Below are 24322 nucleotides of genomic sequence, written 5' to 3'. Positions count from 1 at the left end.
ATTGGAGACTGGGGCCTCCTTGAGGGCTGCATTGGGAGTCCTCAAGGGCTGCAAGTGGCCCTAGGGCCGGGGTCTGGGCACCCCTGAGCTAGAACACTGGAGAAAGGAGCAGAGGCTGGTGCATCATCAGTTAAAAGGGACAGCATTTGGCTTACTGCCTCATGAGTCAGGAGGTATTGGGGTTCTCCACATATGCAACCCACATGAACCAAATGTCCCATTACCCCCAGAATAGATTGTTTAAATGCATGCAAACTATTACTGTATCAAGCTCGCACGAACAGAGAGGACAAAAATCTAATGAAACATGGCTGTGGTCAAGATTTAGGCTGCAATCCTATGCATGCTTTCCTGGGAGTCAGCCCCATTGAACTCAATGGGACTTTCTTCTGAGTAGACATGCATGGGATTGGGCTATTATTCCTGTCAATACACCTGTAATCAGAAAACACAATAATTTCAAATTATTGTCTGTAATTTTTGTCTTCCATGGTAAGTAATGGGTTTTTGGATCACACTATATGTTTTTTTCCCCCCAGAGTTGGCACCACACTGAGCTCAAGTGGGACTTCAGAGCCCAATACTATGCATGTCTTTTCAGAAGTAAGTCCCATTACAGTAAATGGGACTCACTCCCAGGAAAGTGTGTATAGGATTGCAGCCTTACAGCCCAATCCTGTGCATGTCTTCTTAGACGTCCCATTAGTCAATGGAGCTTACTCCCAGGTAAGTGTGGATAGGATTGCAGTCTTACAGCCCAATCCTATGCAGGTCTTATCAGAAGCAAGCCCCATTATAGTCAAAGGGGCTTATTCCCAGGGAAGTGTGGATAGGATTGCAACCTGTGGGCCCAATCCTATGCATGTCTACTCAGAAGTCAGTCCCATTACAGTCAAAGGGGCTTACTCCCAGGAAAGTGTGGATAGGATTGCAGCCTCAGAGTGCAATCCTATGCACACTTCCCTGGGAGTAAGCTCAATTGGCTCGAGTAAGACTTACTTCTGAATAGACATGCCTAGGGTTGGGGCTGTTACTCTCCCTAAGAGCAGGGGTGCGACTGCAACCTAACAGTCCCCAAGGAGGCCAACGCCCACCAACACAGCTTGTTAGTAGCGCTGAGGGGGGCTGCCTTAAGGAGCCGCCAGCTGAGACGTATCCTAGGTGACGGCCGCGCATGCTCTCTAGCAAGGACGGGCCTGGCAGCAGGACCCCACCCAGCTCTCTGAGGGGCAACTGCGCTTGCTCAAATCACAGCGAGGCGGTGGCGAGGTTGTGGGCGGGGCTTGTTTGACGCACGGCTTGTCTGCCTTTCTCTCTCAATCCGTAGCTGGTGCAGCGCCTCCAGTGCGTTGACCGTTAGGCGCGCGCAGTAGTCGTTGTCTTGGGTTGTGTCCCCAACGGGAGCGCGCGCTTGCCTCCCCCGCCCCCCCCTCTCCCCCTCCTGCCTTGGTCGGCTTCGCTATGGAGGCGCAGAAAGTAAGTGGGGGCAGCTGCAGGAGGGGGGTGGCTGGAAGAGACCTTTTCCCGGGCGGGGGAGATGACGAGAGGAAGGAACACGGGGGGGGGGTGTCGCTCACTCTTCCCCCTCTTTGGGGGGTAAGAGAACGTTCTCTCCCTCTCCCCCCCTCCCCAAGAGTGGCCTCTCCCTTTGAGGCCACTGAGGCGGTTGGTGCGCGAGTGTCAGGGCGGATCCAGTGGGGGGGGGCATGAGCACTGCCTTAACTGCAGAGCCCAGGTCAACCAGGTGGGTAGACCTGGGCTCTTGGTTGAACTGCGGCCAAGGTTTGCTGGGTGGGTAGAGCTGGGCTCGGAACCCACATCTCCCGGCCAGGTAGACCTCGGCTGCCCTTCCACCTGCCCAACGGAGCCATCTCTTCCAGGCAGGTAGACCTGGGCTCCCATCCCAACTTGAAGCCTGGGTACACCTGGGCTCCCATTCTGCCTCTCCCAGGTGGGTACACCTGGGCTCTCAGCTGTGATTGGGCTGTTTCCCACACCAGTGGCACCCTTCCCCCCTGGTGATGGTTTGGGGGGCCTTGCCCCCCTGATCAGCTGCTGTGTGTGGCCTTCTTTTCCTCTGAGGGAGCTGCAGTGTGGCCTGGATTCCTGAAGAGTAGCCATGCATGGGAATTGGGAAAACACTCCCCCCCCCTCCTCTAGCCTTCCTTTCCCTTTGCAGTCTCAATTGCACCATCTGGGTGAGGGATGAGCCACTGATGGTTGGTGGCCTCCATTCACTCTGAGAGGCAGGTGTATGGTGTGTGCTGGGAGGCAGGGTGTGGTGCCAACTTGTTCCTCTCTCTCAGCCCTGGTCTAGGGACTCTCTGGGTGGTCTCCTCTTTCTTCTTCCCTGTGGGTCCTTTGAGCTGAAGTCCCCAGGCCAGTGCTTCTCAAACTGTGTGGGTTGGGACCCACTGGGTGGGCCGTGAGCCAGTTTCATGCTGTTCCCCATTCATTTCAACATATATTTTATTTTTAATATGTTAGACTTGATGCTACCATGGTACATGAATGGCAGCATACCTCTGCCAGTGGCAGGAAGACCCTTTCAGTTGCCAGAGGACAGGCAGTTTGTGGGGAGAGGGCAATCCTTTAGGTACTCTGGTCCCAAGCTGTTCAGAATAGTGTTTCTGAAGTTGGGACCCACTGGGTGGGTCCCCATTCACTTCAACATGCATTTTATTTCAAACATATGAGACTTGATGTTATCATGGTATGTGACTACATTTGGGGAAATTTAACAGGTCAGTACTTTTAACGGGCTACAATGTACATACTTTTAACAATGATAGTCAATGGGTTTACTCTCGGGTAAGTGTGCAAAGGATCGCAGCCTTTGGTATGTTTGGGGAACTTTTTCTAAATGGATTGGCAACAGTTTGGGAGTGTTTGGTGGGTTCTTTTTATTTTAAATAAATTTGTAAGCATATACTTATTGTAAACTATTAATTTACCTAATTTATTTTGTCATATGGGGGTGTTAAAATTTTTCCAGCTTGATTATGTCACTTCTAGTTGTGCCATCAGTTCTAGTTAATGACATCACTTCTGATGGGTCCTGACAGATTGTCATTCTAAAAAGTGGGCTCTGGTGTTAAAATGTTTGAGAACCACTCATCATACCCCTGCTTTTATCATAGGCTGCTCATCATACCCCACTTTTATCCCCAAGCTGAAATACAGGGACTGCTTTGAATGTTTAGATTTTGTATTTAAAAAGTGATTCAGGATTCTCATGCCCAGGGACATCTTTTCTCGGTCCTCTTGCTCTCCTCTTCCCCCCCTCCCTTTGCTTAACATTCACCTGGAAGAATGCAAAGACTTGCTCACCACATTTGACGCTTCACTTGATCTGTTCTGTGCGGCTTAAAAGTTCTGTGCTACTGTTCTTGTTCTTCCCCACCCAACAGAGTTACCTGTATTAAAAAGAATGCATTTGTCTTTTAGCCTGATCTGCTGTGCATGTTTGTTAAGAATATTTAAGGTAGTTTTCCCCTTATCCAGACTATTCCAAAATCCAGGCATTTTTGTCCAAGACTTTAAAAAACAGACTTTCTGTAGTGTGAACACCAAAAGGTCTTGTACTCATTCCCATGTAGAGTGAAGGTACAGGCTGTAAGTTCTATGCTCTGTGGTGTCTACCTGTACAGACACAGTTGACAAATGTCAAAGAGGCCAGCAGACACCCATATGGGTTACAGTAAAAAAAGCAAGAGGAAGCATTTCTTATTATATGTATGTAGTTATTCTGAAATCAGGCACCTTCCTGTTTCAAGTAGTTTGGATAAGGGATATTCAACCTGTATATACTGCTTTTCAACAAAAAGTAATTTGGGAAGATGTTTACATCACTAAACGGATAATGAGCTCTTTAGGAACAGGGGACCATCTGAAAAAGATGCACAAGATGCAACTGGAAAAAATACCATGCTGGAGTGAAAAGGGACAGTTGCTCGCTCCCTCCCAACTATAAAAGGACACCACTTTAAAAGGTGTCTCTTTACTCAGTTAGCAGGGATTTACTGAGAAGTGCCACTGTCAAATGAGAGAGTTCAAAATAAACACGCATCGGATTATAGTCTTAGGCTGCAGTCCTGAACACATTCGCAAGGGAGTAAACCCCATGGAATATAGTTGGACTTGCTTTCAGTCAAAAAGGCATAGGATTGTGCTGTTAAACTGCTACAGTATGTATGCTTGTTAGGAGCAGGCCCCACTGGCCACAAAGTAGGATTTCTGGGTAAATCTGTGTAGGGTCAGGCTAACAGACAAATGTGTAGAGAATTGTTCTCAACCCACTACCTTTATTTCCTTAAAAAAAAGGTGGGGGGGGAAGTCCTATGGTGACTTATTCCTTCAAGTGGGGGGGGGGGGATAAGTCTTTTTAAAAAGATATCCTTAAGATATTATATTACTTTTTTGTACCTGTATACATTATGTAGTAATAGTATCTAATTATACAGTTTCTATGTACCATGCAGGCATGCAAAATGCCTGACATTAATGACCATGTATAAATTAGTACTGCCTGTTTGGCTTCTAGTGCTCTGGTGCTTAGTTTGGTCATCTGGGCTTGAACATGCATAAACAATTTAAAGGTAAATCTATATTAACTTTGATAGGAGTCTAAGTTTAAAGACATTTGGAGTTTTAAGCTTAATATCTTTTCCTAGAATGTTGACTCGTAATACAAGACCCTCATGTAGTTTTCCTGATCTTAGGAGGTGCAGCTCTGTCCCTGCCTCTGTCTTTTAAGTGATTATGCAAGGCCTATCTTTTTCTAAGAGACTCTGGGTAGTTGGTAAGAAGTAGTACATTAGTTTTTGGAGTGGAAATGGGTAACTTAAGCCAGTGTTTCTCAACTTTTTTTTGTTTTAGTGACCTACTAGTGAGTTATTTTTTTGGTATGTTATTTGGCTTGAGCAAATGTGAAAAGTGATAACTTTTCAAATGTGATAACTTATTTGAACTGTCTACTTATTCTCTTAATGAGAATACTATAATGAGTTAAAACGTATCTGGTTCATATTTCACATCTGGCATTAACTCACTGAGTGATTTTTAAAGTAGTACTTGATCTTCCTGGCTCTGTGTGGATAATACTTGCATACTGCCCCATGGTGTTTTGCAGTATAGTTTGCAATATAGTTAATAATATGAAACATCTTAGTCGCTCTCTTTTGCACCTTTTCCATTTCCACTATGTCTTTTTTGAGATGTGGCGACCAGAACTGGACACAATACTCCAGGTGTGGCCTTACCATCGATTTGTACAACAGTATTATAATATCAGCCGTTCTGTTTTCAATACCCTTCCTAATGATCCCAAGCATAGAATTGGCCTTCTTCACTGCTGCCGCACATTGGGTTGACACTTTCATCGAGCTGTCCACCACCACCACCACCCCAAGATCTCTTTCCTAATCTGTCACAGACAGCTCAGAACCCATCAGCCTATATGTGAAGTTTGGATTTTTTGCCCCAATGTGCATGACTTTACACTTACTTACTTTGAAGCGCATCTGCCATTTTGCTGTCCATTCTGCCAGTCTGGAGAGATCCTTCTGGAGCTCCTCACAATCACTTCTGGTCTTCACCACTCTGAAAAGTTTGGTGTCGTCTGCAAACTTAGCCACCTCACTGCTCACCCCTGTCTCCAGGTTATTTATGAAGAGGTTGAAAAGCACTGGTCCCAGGACAGATCCTTGGGGCACACAGCTTTTCACTTCTCTCCATTGTGAAAATTGCCCATTGACACCCACTCTCTGTTTCCTGGCCTTCAACCAGTTCTCAGTCCATGAGAGGACCTGTCCTCTAATTCCCTGACTGTGGAGTTTTTTCAGTAGCCTTTGGTAAGGGACCATGTCTAACACCTTCTGAAAGTCCAGATATATAATGTCTACAGGTTCTCCCGCATCCACAAGCCTGTTGAGCTTTTCAAAGAATTCTATAAGGTTCGTGAGGCAAGACTTACCCTTACAGAAGCCATGCTGATTCTCCCTCAGCAAGGCCTGTTCGTCTATGTGTTGTAAAAGTTGTAAAAGCCCAATGGGTTATAATAACTGCTGGCACTAGTTGTGAATGTTCTTTTACAGGAAATAACAGCAGGACTTCAGAAGTACTTGACTGTGTAAATATACAGTACTGATTTTCCTTGTAGCCAGTGGTGTAACACTTCATGCCTCACAGCTATTCCAGTAGCTGGCTACGGAAATAAAACATTCTTTTTAGCTGTTCAAGGGGGAAAGTGCAGAGTTTGTGCAGAGAGATCTCAAAACTGATGGTTAGTGTCTTAAGTTCTGTAACCAGCAGAAAACTGATACCTGGAGATAAGAGGCTATCGGTTACTAATTCATTAATAGTTTATAACTCTTCAAACTGAAATTTAAAAAATGAATGAATACCTGTATGATGATTCCCTTCTCATGTGGCTCTTACTGATCTTTAATTTGCTGGAGAAGCTTAGATAGCCTGTTTAAGGGTGGGGGTGGGGGTCAGTAATCCTTTCTGTTCTGTTTCTAATGGAAATTACTCTCCCCCACTCTAGCCACAGTGGGAAGGAGGGAAGAGCAGACAGACATGTACCTGTAGTGTACCACTTCCCAGTGCCTGCCTCTGGCAGCTAAAAGAGTTCTGAGGGGGAAATATGGGGAGGGAGGCTGGCTAACTACCCTTCCTTTGGTGCCACAAGTCTGATTCACAATCAAGGGGAAAGCATTCATGTTTTTAAGCAGAAAGAAAGTTGAAAGATCTAATTGTGGAGCTCTCATGTTGCATCTAGCTTGGCATAAAAACTGATTAGGAAGCTAACTTTAGATTTTGAATATTGGGTTGCCTAGTGAAAGAGACAGTGCTCAATTCTAGTTGAAGTTTATTGTGTGAAGATACTGTTTTGATAAATAGGACAGTATGCTAAGGAACAGAAGATAAATTCTTACCAGTAGTTCATTATATAGCGAATTGAGCAAACTCAAGCATCTGCACATGGAAGAAAAATATTGCTAACAAATCACTGGACAAAGATGTTGATTAGGAATTGCATGGATAGAAGCATGGTTTAGTCAACTGTTCTTGGATACTTGTTGCAAAACTATTTGGTATTTGAATGAGGAATTGAGGGATTAGCAAAATACTTGGAAAAGAAACCAAACAAATCTTGAAAATTTGATATGGGATTTTAGAATGAGAATTTTAGCTTTGTGTTCCTCAGACCTCAACTGTTAGTTCCAACTGCTTCCAGAGATTTAAGACTAAAAGGCTAAGACTAAACAAGACTTATTTAAGACTAAATAAGTGAATTTTTCCAATTTGTAATTTTGACTAGTAGAATCTGTTCTAAAAGTGCTGTATAAAACTGGTAGTATAGTTATCATAAAAATACAGTAAGTTGTTAAAACTTAAACTTTAAAAATGAATATTCATAAATATAGTGATAACAGATCACTGTCCCTTTAAGATACTGCATTCTTCCAAAACTGTTGAAGAGCTGGCAGCTTCAATTTTCTGACTTTGTGGGTTGTAGCTTCTCCTTCCTTAATTAGCACTGATATATTGTACTGGATTTTTGTAGTAAAATTACTGAATCAAGAAAGCGTGGTGTAAGAATTTTGTGTAACAGGAGTACATGGTAACTTAAGTGTGCTTGAGGCAATCTTTAGATAAAAAAATTGTATAAAAAATTTTTTTATAATTTTTACAGAGTTTCATAAGTCAAGATATACAGTTCGTTTAGCTGCTTTAAGTAATGACTGGAAGGACTTGAGCTTGTTAAATGTAGTAAATTATGTATACATTATGAACTGTTGAAATTGTAAATGTCTGATTGCATGTGATATCTTCTAGATATTTTTTGCTTCATTCTTAAACTGTGTTTTGTAGTGAGAAAGTTGGTAAGTGGCAATAATACATCGTGGTATGTTTGTATTTTAGGAGTGGCTTTGTAATGAACTGCCCTGGTACCTTTTAGATAGAAACCTTTGCCCTCAAGTTAGTATTGCTTTTGTGTACATGGATACAAAGTGGCTTCCAGTTGGTCAGACTAAATCAGGTCTCAATAAATCAAGTTACAATGCCTATCTGCTCACAAGCCCCACTCAGAAGTAAGTCCCAGTGAGTTTAAAGGGGTTAGTAGGTATAGGTTTGCAACCTAAGAAAGGTTTACTTCTTTTATACAAGCTAGGAGTTACATTTAAAATAATCTAAGGCTTAGTTGTAGACTGCCAGGCACATTCTTCATCTAGGGTCTGGTTGGTGGTAAGGCAGCTTGTCAGCCCAAATTGAGATAATGTAGTCAAAATGGCAAGAGCTTTAGTACCACTTGCACACCTGCACCACTCTGGGCTACTTGCAAAAGGCAGAATAGAAATGAAAAATCAAGAATTTGAAACTCTGAATGAATGCCTTAGACAAGGAATAGTTAAATATATGCATTTTTCTACCCTAGCACTGCTTCATAGATTTGAAAGAATAAAATACTGGAGATGTTTGGTATTGGTGATAAGTTGCATATAATTTACCATATTGTATATGGATTAGTGTATTGAGGGCACAATCCACAAGTGGAGATGGAATGGCGCAAGTCCCTTGTGCTCAGAGGTGTTGCAAATGTGCCGTAAAGCACATTTGTGCCACCGAGAGAGGAGGAATGCTGTCCCAAGCCCCCCAGGGCTGGCACAAAATGTAAACCTGCACTGGCCGAGTTGGGCTAGTGCAGGAGACTGGGGGTGGGTGGGAGGGAAAGGAGGTGTTCTGGGGTGGGTGGAGGGTGGGTGGCAGGTAGGCCTGTGAACAGGCCAAGGTTGAGTAGGGGGTGGGGCCAGAATCTGGCACTTGTGCAGCTCTTGCTGCTCAGATCTTTAGGTGGCACAGATCCGATTAGACTCATTGGGGCTGCTTTGGTGTTACCCGGGGTAAGGGGAATGCTTTCCTCTTGCCCCAGGCTGAGCTGCAACTAGCCCCAACCCCACGTTGGATATGGGGCAGGCAAGCTAGCTTCCCCACTTGGGTTAGGATTGGGCTGTATCAGCATGTCGTTTTCTGTTGCAATGTACGGTAGATAATCGCCTATAAGTCAAAAAATTTCTTCCCAGAAAAGCAGCCTGAATCATTGCCCCACCTTATCTCCGGGGCATGCAAGCAGCGAGGGTGGGGGGAGGCCAGTGAGCCAGCCAATCACTATTGTGGGAGGAAGGGAGGGAAAGAGTGAGGGAGTAAGTGATCTTCTGCTGAGAGGAGGCTGTGCAGGCTGGGGTTGCTGCTGAGCATTCACAGCTGCCTGTGGGTGTGGTGCAGGTGTGCTCCAGGCTGTTGCCCAGCTGCTGCCCAGCTGTTGGCACCCAAGACAAAGCAGAAGACAATGAGCTGTGTGTGGGAGGGGGCATCTGAGCGAGGGAGAAGCAGTCATTTGAAACAGCTGAGTCCATCTCCTCTTTCCTTCTTGTTCCCCCTTCCTACTGTATTTAAACTTCAAGCACTCCATTGGAAAGCCCAACTTGCTAACCCCCTTCCCATCTCCCCACAGACGAAGTTGGACAGGGTGGAGAAGGGGGGGAGAGTGATCTTTTTAGAGAGAGAGAGAGAGAGAGAGAGAGAGAGAGAGAGAGAGGCAGCCTGCAGAAGGCTGTACCTTTGTTTCTCAAGCCATTGAAAGGGTTAAGTCCATCTCCTCTTTCCTTCTTGTTTTTGCCCCCTCCCCCTTATTGAATCCAAACTTTAAACTCTCTGTTGCGAAGCTGAGGCTTGCTAGCCCCTCTCCCCATAATCATTCACCACTGATGAGGTTGTACTGGGGGAGAGAGGAAGAGTTAACTTTTATAAAAGGAAAAGTTTGTGTGTGTGAGTGTGTGTGTGTGAGAGAGAGAGCACTTAAAACAGTTAAGGCTACAATCCTAGCCTCACTTTCATGGGAGTAAGCCCCACTGACTATTAAGGGACTTGCTTCTGAGTAGGCATGCCTAGGATTGGGCTCCCAGTCTATTCCTTCCTCTTGCTTTCCTCTCCACCTCTCCCCTTACTGTATACAGTCACACTTCAGTCTCTCCTTTGCAAAACTTTTTGCAAACCTCCTTGCTAACCTCTTTTCCCTGCTATCCTCACCAATGAAGTTGGACTGGAGGGGAAAAGTCCCTGCATTTGTGTATGTGGGGGGGGGGGGGAGCATCTGTGTGTGTGAGAGAGAAGCCATCTCCCTGTGTGTGTGTCCTTTTCACTGGAAAAGTCCTGGAGACCTTGCAAAGATGCAAAACACAGGAAAAGCAGAGAGTAGAATTTAAAGTAGAATTATTCTGCAGCAACAGGTATTTTAGCAGAGATCTTAGCTGCATGCTGGCAGGAGCTAGGAAGCACTTGCAACAGCTGCTTATGTACTAAGCTTTTAGGAGAGCATGCTTGCTTCTGCAGTATCCCCCTGCCAGGAACTCCACATGAGGCCGGAGGCGCCGCTGCCCTTCCTCCACAGAGGGTCTACTTCCAAGTAAATCAGGTGTAACTATGTGCAGCTGCACTTGCTCAGTCACTCCTTGTTGCTTGTCTCTCTACTGTGAACTGAATTGCACACTCCCAGTTGTGTGTTGTGTGTTCTATGTAGAGCCTTTGGCTTAAGGCACCAGGCACTTTAAAGGAGGATTTCATTAATGGTTTTACTGGTATGCTGTTTCCAGTGTACTTAGAGCCCAATCCTAGGCTTGTCTACTCAGAAGTATGTCCCATTAAAGTCAATGAGGCTTACTCCCAGGAAAGTGTGGATGGGATTGTGGCCTTACTCTGATAGTGTTTACAAATGGTTGCTGAGAGAACAATTTAAAAAATTAGTGAATAAAAATGTATCTTATGATCTATGAGATAGATCATAGTTTTTAATAAATTAGAGACTATGTGTATATATAGTATAGCAAAAACAGTATTAAAAATAGTGTCTGTATGTATACATACTATTTATGTATGTATAGATGTATACATACTATGTATATATACTGTGTTTTTAATAAATTAGTGACAGTTCTTACAGTTCTTACAGTTCTTAGGTAACAATTACTGGGAGGTTATTTTTCAGGATCTGGCCTTGGGTAAAATCAGACAAAATTATAGTCAGACACCTCCCTAAGTTAAACCCCTGACTTATCCGAGGGTCATAGCAAATTCCATGATTTTGGGCTCAAAACCTGCCCTCGTCTTATCTGTGAGATTGACTTATAGGCGAGTGCCTGCGGTAGATTTGACTTGTAGGGTACAAAAGTTAAATGAACATCTGTTTTCAGGCTGGTGAAAACCAGAGAGTGTACAGTATGGCCACTAAGTCCCTTAAATGGTCTCAATCCCAAATCTACACAGTTTTATGCATGGAGATTTTGTGACCAACCTGTAGGTAGGATAGGTGTCTAGGAATTCATTTTGGGTAGCTGGGTACGTTAGACTTGCAATCATATGCCCACCTTATTCAGTTAAATGCAGTGATACTTCTGCGCAGACATGCATAGGATTGTGCTTTTAGACAGTTGCTTATGTGCTTTGGGTAAATCGATGTTGCATGTTTTTTTCCCCTTCGGGTGGTGTAATGGTTCTGAAGTTAGATTTAGACCTGGAAGATCCAGGTTCAAATCCCTGCTCAGCCATGAAATTTCCTGGGTGACCTTAGCCCAGTCACAATCTTTTGGTCTTGCCTACCTCACAAGGTTGTTGTGAGGTGTAAAGGAGAAGAGGAACCATGTGCACCTCCCTGAGCTCTTTGGAGGAAGTTTGGTATAAAAACGTAAAATATTACATTAGCTATGAATCAAAGGTGGTCATGATCTGTGGCTTTTTGTGGTATCATGGAATGCATGAGTTTGTTGTTAAAAATTGCTATTTATCTTCATGATAGACCAATATGGAATTGTATTTGAGTATCCTAAACTGGAGAATAGCAAGGATTTCTTGAATCTTTCCTTAAGCTCTAAGTCATGTGCTGATCAGAAATGTCTGCAAATGTGGTGTTGAGACAAAAGGTGTGTCTGACTTTTGCAGTCATGTGTGTTTGGCAACATGACAAGTTATATAGGAGGTTATGAATTGTGTGGGTCTTTAGTGATGTAAAAAGGCATAGTGGGGTATCTCTGAGAGTAGCCTATACTTGCATATAGTCTATACTTGCATGAAACTAACATTCTGAAGTCACCCAGCTTTGTATGAAACTTTGTTACTTTTGTGGTTCATAACTGAATTATTATGTTTAAAAAGTCTGAGTAAATCTGAGCATGCCAGCAAGATAAAGAATAAGCAACCACCTGGTACTAAATATACAGACTTGCAAGACTCTTTGATTTCAGCTTTTCTGTTTTCAAGTGAACTTGACAACTTCTTCAAAGGTTGCAACTTCAATATCTGTGTGTGTAGAAATGTTGTCTTCTGTTAATGTGAATGGGATTGAACTGGAGGTGTGTGCTGCTGTTTTGCAAGGAAATGGCATATTTATGTGATTGTTGAAGCAAATACTATTAAGTTTCATATTACTGAAACTAAAAATTTACCAGTTTCTCTGCCAGCATGGGCCTCTATTTCAGCACTTGATCTTTCATGTTACTTGTTCCAAAATAATTGTTGTTCATGGAGGAATGGTTAACTAGCATGCTAGTAAGCTTATTCATTTTCATTAATATTTATTCTAATTCTAGGAAGCTTTGCAGAGGATTATCTCCACGCTGGCACATAAAAATGATGAAATACAAAACTTCATTGAAACTCTAAATCATTCGTTAAAAGGTGTACAGGTATGTTGTAAAAAGCTGAAGGGGCTTATCTGGTTCTATTGTAGTTAAAGCAAGAGACTAAATGTTAGGCTAGTTGTGCTTGTTGTAACCATGTTCATGTCTGCCTGTATGCCTATGTAGAAATGGGTCGGCATGTCTAATTTTATGGTATGATAGTCACTATGTCCGCGTGACCTGCTGGCGGGGAGGATTGCCAGCATGTCTGTGAGCTGATACTGCCTCCAACTTCATCCAGGTTTGCTTCTGACTCCAACTGAGCAAGACTGGAGTCAGCATTGGAAGCGGTTTTTGGATGTGGTTGAAGGTTTCTCACATAATACCAGAACCAGGGGACATCCACTAAAATTGAGTGTTGGGCGGGTTAGGACAGACAAAAGAAAATATTTCTTTACTCAGCGCGTGGTCGGTCTGTGGAACTCCTTGCCACAGGATGTGGTGCTGGCGTCTAGCCTAGATGCCTTTAAAAGGGGATTGGACGAGTTTCTGGAGGAAAAATCCATTATGGGGTACAAGCCATGATGTGTATGCGCAACCTCCTGATTTTAGGAATGGGTTAAGTCAGAATGCCAGATGTAGGGGAGGGCACCAGGATGAGGTCTCTTGTTATCTGGTGTGCTCCCTGGGGCATTTGGTGGGCCGCTGTGAGATACAGGAAGCTGGACTAGATGGGCCTATGGCCTGATCCAGTGGGGTTGTTCTTATGTTCTTATGTTGAGTCAATACCAATTCCACAACCCTACTTGCTAATCTGGTCCTAGCAGTGTGCTTCATCCACAGTTCAATGACCAAAATAATTGCCTATTTACCTTTCCTCCTTGAAAGCTGGGAAGAAGACTAGGGCTCCTTGTACTTTTCAGGTGGTGTTGGCTCATTTGTCACAGTTAGTGTTGTAGGTAATGTTGTGAAAGCCTGACTTTGTATCCATCTTGTACTTATCCTTATTGACTTGCCAAATCTTTCACTTCGCAGTAATCTTTAGGAAATCCATTGCTTTGATCATAGCTATGTGATTTAGTGCTATGTATCATTTATACTGAATGTACTAATTAACAATTTACAGAATGGTTCATACACAACTGAATTTTGTTTCTTTACAGGCCAATTCTTCCAGTGTAATTGCTGAGTTAGATGATGAGTTTGATGGATTATATTCAATACTGTATGAGATGAAGGAGAGCATGATGACCAATATCAAGCAAGAACAAGCTCACAAAACCCAAGAACTTCAGGTATGTGATTTGATAGTAAAAATCTTATAGCACAAGAAAATTGTGACTGACAATATTCTACTGCGTGTTCAACAACTTTGGCTGTATTTGATGTGCTTTCATTCATGTCACTTCCTATTAGACTCTTAGGCCTATGTTTTTACAGTTCTAGTGTTGGAGGTCAGGGAACAAACTCCTTAACATTCAAATTTGGCATACAAGTCTTGTCAGCTTCATGAGGTTAGCAAGAATTTAAACGTTTCTTTTGGCATTGGTCTACTATGTTGACACCTCTGAATTTACTCTGACTTAGAAACGTGGACATGGGTTGTCAAATGCTTTTCTTGAAAAATGAGGATAATTAATACAGCGATGGCTTGGATTCCATTCGTTTGTGCTGCAGTGATCTGTGGCCAACTGCACCTTCTGTTCACTGAAGGAACTCCCAGCTGACCAGCAATATGGTGTATAAAAGATTAGGATCAGACCCTGTAAGGTTTAATGAAGCTAGGTTAAAAACTATGTTTGGGAATACTTGGTGGAATTTCTGACTACTTCTTGAGTGACAAGTCCCAGGTTGTATCACAAAGTGCTGTATACCTTAAGGAAGGTTTGAAAAGCAACTTGTGATATGGCATGGGTATCTGTCTCTCAAAGGCAGTCAAAAATTCCACTAGACATGTCCAGGCACATCTTTCAAGCCAATGCAATGTACAAACCATCTAAAGTACTGTACCCCATTTTCCAGTGTAATCCTGGCTGTTTAAGATAAATGGGGTGGGGAGCTTTTACATAGGTATATCTATCTCTGGGTTGTATTTAGTGTGTATGTATCAATGGTTCTCTAGGAGCTCTGTCTAGCTTCTTTAATTTTTATTCTGACAGGCATCTAACCTTCTTGGAGGCTGATTATTTCTGGTTTAGAATTTGCTACCACAAATTTTTAAATTTTTGCTTTTGTTATGTTGAAAGGATGTTTGACAATGTTGGGATACCTTGGGTGTTCTGAAAATGGAAAAGTAGGATAAATATTTACATAAATCAGACATGTTGATGTAAATTTATGTTGGCCAGTACTGCATTGTTTCTAAGGAGAAAAGAACAGTAAAAAACAAAAATTGGCAAAAAAACCTAGCTTGCCACTATATTAAATTATACAAAGTCATAGGAAACCTAGTTCAGTACTAGATGTATTTTAAATCCCTGCATCATTACATTAGTTGCAATAAAAGCCAAGTTAGTTCAGATAGTTTGTGCATGTATGTCTGAATACTGCATGTAGAAAGTGATAGCTATACCTTGACTTTGTCGCTGTAATCTCTCAACTCTGATTCACCACACTTGCCAGCTTCTGTTCTGTGCAGAGTTGCTTGTTCTGAACTGAAGATGCATGCTAGCAACTGGATAGAGAAGAGGCAGTTGTCTATTCATTCTTCTCCCCCACCTATTAGTTTGATTTATTTTGAATTCTGATGCTGTAAGGTTGGTTTGCTTGACTTTTGGAAACTTGTATCTAGAGATGTGTTCTTAAAAGAGGGAGCCATTTGGAGACTAATTCTTTGTGTAATCATAGTTTTGTGGTCGTGCTATTCCAGTGTTGTACAAAAGAGATATACTTCAGTTTCTTATTAAAAACGAGATAGCTCTAATGTAAGGGGTAACCCAGTAGACATTGTTACAAGTGATTCTTGTTTTCTGATTTTTCAGTAGATGTTGAGATGAATGTAGTAGTAGTTGTGTGGGGGGAGGAGGACAAAACAATATAGCAGAAGCAGGCTGGGTGATTCTGACATGACTGAAATTTGAGAATTTCAAGCAGAGAGTAAATCTCCAGAAAGGTAAGCTAGTCTTATGTGGCCTTTTGGAGAAATCTTGATGCATTTCCTCGACAATTATATCATGACATTGTGATGCCAAGACAAACCAGAGACAAGGGAGAATAAAATTGCTGGTCAAGTTGGAGGGTCAACAGACTATCCAGGAAAGGAGGAAGAAAATGCTATACGGACTGAGAAATGGCGTCCAAGTGAAGGAGGGAGGAATGCAAGAAAAGAAAAGCCAGTAAAAGGGAACCCAAGAGAGCAGTTCACTGGAGATAGCTGACCAAAAGGATGAGCCAACACACAAGTGTCAAATTCCTACCTGAAAGACTGAGCTATACCAAAGCTGGCCACTCTGGTTGTGTTCTTAAGTATAATTGGATAGGGATAATGAAACATTCATAATATTAGATTTGTGTCCTGATTCTGGGGCAGTGAATAAGACCCCATTAGAAAAGATTTTGGGCTGGGCTCATCTGATTACGTCTAGTTCAGCCTGTGACAGTATCACTTCCCTCACCATGAAATGATCTTGCTTTTGAATAGGGAAAAGCAGAAACCATAAACTTGCTGTGCTTTTTGAGAGGTTCAGTATGATCAGTAAATAGAAAGGTGGGGTATTATGTGACTTAACTAGTGTTGTGTTGTGTGTGGTACAGAATCTGACATGAATCTCCAGCTTTGCATTAGTCTTTAGTTCAAGCGGTTTCAGAAGACTCAAACTCAAGGAACTGAAGGTTAAGAGGTAGAGCACAACTTTCAGGTCCTTGCTTGTAGCCACTGTTTTTGTGCACCCTTAGCTGCATTGGTGATCATCTGGAAATCATTGCATTTATTGTATGCTTCATCCTGTTCTTTGAAAGCTGAACCTCTGAAGCAATAGAGATTGTGCTAAATAAATGTAAAACATATTTGGCTTGCCTAACTTATCACAGAATTTGTTTTTTGGCACAATTTGACCAGTTCTAGCTGTTGCCTTAACTTAGTGCTTGATGCTAAAATATCCCTGCATCTCTTAAATCATAGGCACATCTGAAACGGATATGGATACCTTTCCCATATATTGATACAGTAATGCCAGTCTTTGAGAGGAGGTCTCAAGTTTTTTGAAGCATAATAGCATTTAGTGTTTTACTGAGACCTTTGGTAGTTGAATACTTGATGAGAGGAGAAAGTGAACTTTGCTTCATGAGTAGACAAAGCTTTGGATACTAGAGTTCTCCTCTATCAGTACTGTACTGTTGCATTGAGGAATGCAATCTTGAACCTTAATATGGTATGACTAAACTGTCATTTGATAACAAGACACCTTCTAGAATCTTAGCAGCAGTACATCCAGCACATCATTAAAAGCAGTAGAAACACTGACTTATTTAAAGTCTGAGCAAACTAAGAAATGACATTTTAAAGAACACAAATTAAAAATTTCTTTCCTAGATTATACTATGCATTTCGAAGAGCAGATCATACCTGCTGTCACTTTTATTGGGCCTAATTGTGTCAGTCTTATTGGCTGTGGCAGCATATAATTACAAGTGTCATTGTCAATATTTTGTAGATTACCTAAGCTATGTTTATATGAACCCAGCAAGCCAAAGTACATAGTACATACCAATAATGTTTCAGATATGTTTTCTGGCCACTTTGCACATTTGTGTACAATATTATAATCTAGTAGTTGGTAATCTGTAAATTTGTATCTAGGGTGTGTCCCATTTCAGATGACAAGTGTGACTCATTTTATTGAATGCTCATAGATTTAAGAGAATACTGCCATATTGACAACAATATGTTGACTTGTAAACTAAAAGAAAACGCAACCCAGTGAGCATGTTAAGTGGCTTCTAGGTACCCTGAAATGTTGAGCACTTTAGGACAATGCTAAGGTGCAGCTGGCCTTGCTTGAGCCTTTAATAGGTTGATAATGTTGATGACATATGTAGGCTAGCACACTTGACTGGCTTTTTCTTCTTCCCTTAGAATCAACTTAGCCAATGTAGTAATGCCCTAGAGAACTCAGAGGAACTGCTTGAATTTGCTGCACGGTCACTGGACATAAAAGACCCTGAGGAATTTTCAAAGGTATGAAACATCACTAATATGAACAAGAGAAACATGGAAATTGTACTTGGCATGACATCTGCCTGAACCTACTTGTGAAATGTTTAGTAAGACCTACCAGGCTAGTGGAATTGAATCAAATTTCTGGAGTCATAGATGCTCAGGTTTTCAAGTGTGCATCAGCTTGCTCTGGGAGAGAGCCTTTCAAATGACTGGCTTTGTAGTCAAGGCAAACACTATCATACATGCTGAAACAAAAATTGCATGTCTGTGGAAGTTGAATTGGTCTCTGCTATTGTGTGTGGGAGTGGGCTGAGGTTCAATAAAATTACAACATCATACAACTTGTGTAGTTTTTAGTAGTGTAGGCGCCACCCACATTAGACTGAAAACTGTTTTTCATGTGCTCAAATACAGAGGTCATTCATACTATTCAAGTGATGTCATCCTACATATAGGATGATGAAGCTATTCCTAGCTTGCAGATTTTCCCTGTTCAGCAATAAGCAATCCCTTATCCAACACTCCTTCGAATCAGGAGTGTTTTGGATTTTTGAATATTTGCATATATTAATGAAATATCTTGAAGATGATATACAAGTCCTATTCACACAAGTTACAGTAAAAAAAGGACATGCCATTATTACAATGAAAAAAAGTGTTCAGGGTAATTAAATAGAATACTGTATTGGCTGTTAAATAATAGCAACAACAAACAGAAAAAGGTTTTGGATTTTTCAGCATTTTGGATCAGCGTTCTTGTGCCTGTACTGCTTTTCAACAAAAGTTGAGTGGTTTGCAGCAAGTAGCTCCAAACTAAGGCCCAGAGGCTGGATCCATAGTTTGGAGAATGCTGTCCCCAGTATGAGCTTACCATTCCTGTGGAGCTCCTTATTTTTTGCCCTCATGTTCTCCCAAGGTCAAACGGGGCAGCTACTTCTACTACTGGTCACCCCATTAGGCATTGCATCCAGAGTTTGGGACAGAAGCAGCTGGCTGGTATGACTTTGGAAGAAGATTGGGGCGAAAGATAAGGAGCTCTGTGGTGGAAGTTTGGAGACCACTGGTTTACAGAGAAAATCAAATAACTAATCAAATACTGAACCATATCCAAGCCTGTATTACTTGTCTTCTAAACTTGAATTTCTTGGAAAGGAAGCTGCATATTCCAGCCAGGATGAACCTTAATGCTTTTAAAACTAATGAAGATATGCAAAGGATAGGTCAATATAATGGTTTTGATTTTGTTCTTATTTGTGTTACAGGTGCTCTAAAGTTAAACTAAAATGTGATACGTTTAATAAGTCCACCTGAGTTTACTCCTTAATCCATCTTAATTTTTTGCTCCTGTTAACCAGTGTTGCGCGCCTCCCCCCCCCCCCCATCGATTATTGTGTGTGTTATCTGCTGCATCATGTTCCCCTGGACTTCATCTCCTAAAAAGGTGGAAACTTTAGTGTTGCAACAAAAAAAATTTAATTCTTGCATTCATTGCTACCCAGTTTTTCTCTTTGAATCCTTTCTTGTATGCTTGTCAGATGATCCTAGGTCTGGATCTGTACATGTTAAATACATGAGCACTTAAGTTGCTATATAGCAGTTTGTATATTGACACATTCTCTGAGCATAGCTAAATTTCAATTTCCATCCAGTTAGACTTAATTTACCTTTTATGACATGTAAAATTTTTCTAGGGCAGACTGATAGTTAAATTTTTGGATGAAAATGCCATACAAATGTGTTCAAATCAGTTGGGAAGGGAATGAGTCAGAGAGTAGAATCCTTAGGCCTGCTTCTTTTATTCAGAAAAATATTTGCTGCTAAAATTAGTTGTTTTTTTTCCATCTCATGCTTTATAATTGTCACCACTCATCTTTAACCATCAGAATTCATTACTGCTGCTAATAAATTTTGCCATGAAAGCTTACATACTGGGCATATGATGCAGAGGAGAGCCTTGGTCTAGAAATAGGAGAGTAGGAATTTAGTAATTTCTCATTTGAAGTTAACTTTGGCAAGCTGGTGTCGCCAAACCTCTTTAGAGGGCGTGTACAAGGATAAAATGAACAGCAGAAGTAGAAAATGAAAGTAGAAAATACATTGAAGCTATAGAAATTAATGTTTTGGAGTTTTATGCTGTTGATGTCTATACTAGATGTAGTTAAAGTTGCCGAATGGAATTATGCACTTGAGTTCTTGCATGAATACAAAAGCTTTGAAATATACAAAGATCAATTAGGAAGGCTCTGACTTTTGCAACTTCAGCAGATTCTTGTTGCTGTTGTGAATGGTAGTTACAGGAAAGCTTGTCAGGAGCCACAATGTTGCATTTGTGGTGATTGTGTAAAATTGTCCACATTGACTGCAGTGCTCAGCAAGTGTGTTTTGTGCTTTTTGGAAGAGACTGCAGGTCAGACAAAATCAAATTTGTCAGCTAACCAACACTCCAGTTAGTAATTTGTGACCTCTCTGACAAACTTTTATAGCTGTACAAATGATTTGAGGAATTTTATTATTCTTATATACTATGTCCCTTCTGTGCTATGGTTGTTTTTAATAATTGTTGCCTGTAGTTTGAACAAAAAAGTGCTGTCTGATCACATTTTGTATTGAGGAATCTGAGTACGTTTGCTCGGGTATTCAAATTTTCTGGGCATTTTTTTTCCTCTTGCCCCTTATGAGAGCATGCTGTGTCCAAAGCTGAGTGAGGTTAAACTTTCTTGCATCCACAAACAACTTTCGTTAGGGGCTTCTGCCCAAAAATTCCATGTCAGATAAATATGGAGATCACAGGAGTTTAGGAGAATGATGCAGCTGCAAAACAAATCTAATGTCTTCTCACTATCTAACATCAAATGGGTATTCTTGAATTCTTCTGATTTCTAACAGAATAAGTATGGACTGAATAAGTATGATCAGAGATTACTCAAGATACAGAAGAGGTTTGGTATGGCATGTTGAAATTGTTGTGCTTGCTTATTAATGAATTTCTAACCACTTTGAATTAACACAGGCTTGTGAGCAAAATCTTCAGTGATAAAAATCTGGGTCTTGTTTGGTTTGGAAACTGAGCTGAAATCTGTGAAATTCATACCCTAACTTTTTCTTGCATGTTACTGCAGATGAAACTTGCATGAAACCATTAACTACCTTCTCTCTCTTCTCCCTGATGCACCTCAAGGCTGCCAGACAGATCAAGGATAGGTACAGTACAAATTTTTTTGCTCATAACTGTTCTTAATTTTAGTTAGGGTTCTAGTTTTAAAAGAGTTTCTCTTCTGATAGTTTGCTAGGATGTGTGCAACCAGAGGATAAAATGAAGTCTTGCACGGTGTCAAGACACACACTGCTTTGCTTAACCGTACACTTCTATTTTGTGTGTTCAGTTTTCAGACAGTTTTCAGATTGACATTTTAAACAAATATGGCTTGAAAAAATATTCTGCACTACAGCATGGGAAATGGTAACAACCTTACAATAGATACAGTTTCAGATTTGATTCCAAAGTGGTACAGGAGCTTTTGGGATAGAGCCAAAAATGAGGTCCATTTTTAATATAATTAACTTTATATGTGTCAGTTTCTTAAGATGCTTCTATATGACCTACATATGAATAAGGGTTGAGACTAATTTGTGTGGGTTCCATTCTGAGCACTCATGTGGATGGCAAAAAATGAACTATAGCAAATCAATTTAAAAAACAGTTTCTTTGCTCCAGTGATTTAAAAACAGCCCTGCTGACCTTTGTGATGTAAGATAAGAATCATTAAGAAGACAATCCATCAATCAGTCATTCTCCAAGGGCTTACAAAGGCGTTCACTCAGCCCCTCCCTTCACCAATGCAAAGTTATCTTTCTTTCACTCCAAAAGGGAAGGGAGAGATCGGTTGAAGAATTTATGGATTGTCAGCCAGCTGCCCCCCCTCTCATTAAGGAGGCTATTGTTAAAGGACTGTTCAGTTTTTTAAGCTGATTTTAAAGGGATCCATTTTCCCCCTTCTCCAGGGATCAGCACATTCCTTCTCATTTGCAGGGGCCATTCGTGTTGAGTCAAATCCGTGCATAAAAAATCCGTGTATAAATAGGCTGGACCTGTACTTGCTGTTTTTCAAAATCTGAATACTAATAAAATCTGAAAATGGGACACCTGTTCCTCAGAGGTGAACAGAACTATATCCTTTCCTTATATAAAGCATTTCTCATAGACCTGGCGTTTACTACACTTGCTGCTCAAAGCATTTTGAGCAGAAAAATGCACAGCTGAAAATAGTCATAATAGTCTAGCACAGGACAAGCAAAGCTGCACATAAAACAGGATAGTGTTCTGTTCTGTTTACCCAGTATACACTTGACCATGCTTGAATTAGACCAGCAGTCATGTATCTGCGTACACAGTGAAAGCTTTATTTGCTTTTTTTGTAAGGAGGTGGCACAAGTGCCCAACTGTCAGCTGTGTGTGTATTTAAGCTCTGTCCACAAAAGGTGTCCTCCTTAAGCAAGTCTGAATGACCAGACATGGGTCACCAGGGAGATTATGCTAGAAATGGCCTCTTAGTAGCCTTTGAGCTCCACCTTGCATCTAAGGTGTTTATGCCAACTTGACATCACATTGGGTTTCTTTATTCTTCTTTAGAATGGTGTTTTGGAAACTTGCAATGTAACAGGCAGCCCAATCAGTCTTCCACACCTTCCTGGGAGTAGCCCAGGGACTACAGCGGGGCTTACTCTTGAACAGAACTGTGTGGGCTCCCACTCACCCGTACTTGCGCTTGGCCTTGAGCAGGCTCCAAGGCTGCCATCCCAGGCACCCTTTCCTGGGAGTAAGCTTCATCTGCTGTAATGGGGCTTACTACTGAGTAGACACACAGGATGTCTCCTCAGCTGTGGAGGAAAAGCTTCTCCTTGCACTGAGTGGGGACCTGCTCAGGGAAAGGCGGGCTGCAAGGCTGAGGAGGAGGGTGTCCTGCTGGAGAGTTGGGGAAGGGAAAAACAGGGAGCTTAAGCCTACAGAGTGGGCAAAATTGAAAAGGGAAACCAATGTGGGGCAGGTGGGGGTGAAGGGAGAGGAGGGCAGTGAGCTCAGGGGGAGGAGGGAAGCAGCCTGCCCTCCCAACACAGGTGCCTCCTGTTACCCCCTTTGCCACTTTCACGGGAGGAGCCACAGCAGACAGCTGAAAGAGCCACATGCGGCTCTAGAGCTGCAGGTTGCTGACCCCTGGCGTAGGCCCTCTAGTATGGCTACTCAAATCTGCACCAGCTGTTTTGCTGGCACAGGCCGGAGAATCTCCATGTCAGGCTTTTTAGCCTGACACAAAGGATAGCATCTGGCGGGGCAGAGCTCCACTGGTCCCAGCCCCAGGTTGGCCATTCTTCCACCCTGAAGACTTAACCCCAGGCACTCCTGCGGCATCTCCACTCAACGCTGGGGCCCAGCGCTGGCGGTCCCTCCTCTCTGGCTGCCACAGACGTGCCTTACGGCATGTTTGCTACACCTGGTGCTGGAGCTCAGCAGGAGCCCTCAAGAAGGATAGGACTGTGTCCTGAGTTGTGTATGCATGCTTTGAAAAGTTACAGGTCAAGTTAAGGTCATGCACCACTCAGACGTAGTTTGGTTTTCACAAGCCTGCTTTTGAAATATGTGCCCAACCCTGTGGGGCAAAGACTGAAAGGAGATGACTTGTGGGACTGACCTTAATACATAGTTGATGGTCAAGAGGTCTGAGGAGAAGAGTGGTTCTAGCTTGTAGCAGCAGTCAACCTGAAGAAAGGTGTGTGCGCAGTGGTGATAAGCTCTAAGATCTCATTCACCTTCAATCTTCACTTTCTTACCTTGAATTACCTTCCTTCTGTTCATCTTTATCTGCTGCTTTGGCCTCCTACTTGCAAACCTATTGCACCATAATTTGTGTTTTAAGAATGTATTTTGTAACCTTGGGTATGTGTAGATTTAGTTTACCCTGAATGCAATTTGTCTTAGAACAAAAGTCAAGCAGCCTTGGCTGCCCCATGCTGGAGTTGGGGGAGGAAGAATAAACATTTCAGTATCTTATTCTATGCAACTTCCGGGCCACTTCACTTGTCTGAAGTGGTCTGGATTAATGCCATGGTATTTTTAAGTAATCTTTACAGTGCTACAAGACTGGGGATTACTTTGTAACAGTAGGTTAACATAGCAGCTGCTCTTCTAAATTCATCTTGGTGTTTCTTAAAGATTTAATGCTAATTGGGTAAGAGGCACTTTTTCAAGTGGGTGCTCCTCTTTTTAGCAGGGGGAGAGTAACTGGCCCACCTCACCCCAGCAATGTCTTTTCTAGTGGCTGTCTGCTGGTGTTCTTTTTGCATCTTTTTAGATTGTGAGCCCTATTGGGACAGGGAGCCATTAGTTATTTGATTTTTCTCTGTAAACTGCTTTGTGAACTTCTAGTTGAAAAGTGGTATATAAATACTGTTAATAATGACGATGATGATGATGTAACCAGCAAATGTAGAT

The 24322-nt window shown here is 42.0% G+C and overlaps 1 protein-coding gene across 3 annotated transcripts in view; it reads left to right on the top strand.

The window, feature by feature from the left end:
* Positions 1-1302: 1302 nt before the first annotated feature.
* The window catches only part of FSD1L (fibronectin type III and SPRY domain containing 1 like), a 47774-nt gene continuing 24754 nt past the window's right edge, over positions 1303-24322 (top strand). For all 3 annotated transcript variants that reach the window (XM_066614095.1, XM_066614096.1, XM_066614094.1), the window contains exons 1-5: positions 1303-1476; positions 12648-12743; positions 13841-13972; positions 17752-17853; positions 21014-21036. In XM_066614095.1, the coding sequence (XP_066470192.1) occupies positions 1462-1476; positions 12648-12743; positions 13841-13972; positions 17752-17853; positions 21014-21036 (368 nt within the window). In that variant the 5' untranslated portion in view covers positions 1303-1461. The remainder of the gene's footprint in view (positions 1477-12647; positions 12744-13840; positions 13973-17751; positions 17854-21013; positions 21037-24322) is intronic.

Source organism: Tiliqua scincoides, chromosome 2 (genome assembly GCF_035046505.1).
Source record: "Tiliqua scincoides isolate rTilSci1 chromosome 2, rTilSci1.hap2, whole genome shotgun sequence".
Classification (NCBI taxonomy): domain Eukaryota; kingdom Metazoa; phylum Chordata; class Lepidosauria; order Squamata; family Scincidae; genus Tiliqua; species Tiliqua scincoides.
This window is presented reverse-complemented; position numbering and strand designations above follow the sequence as displayed.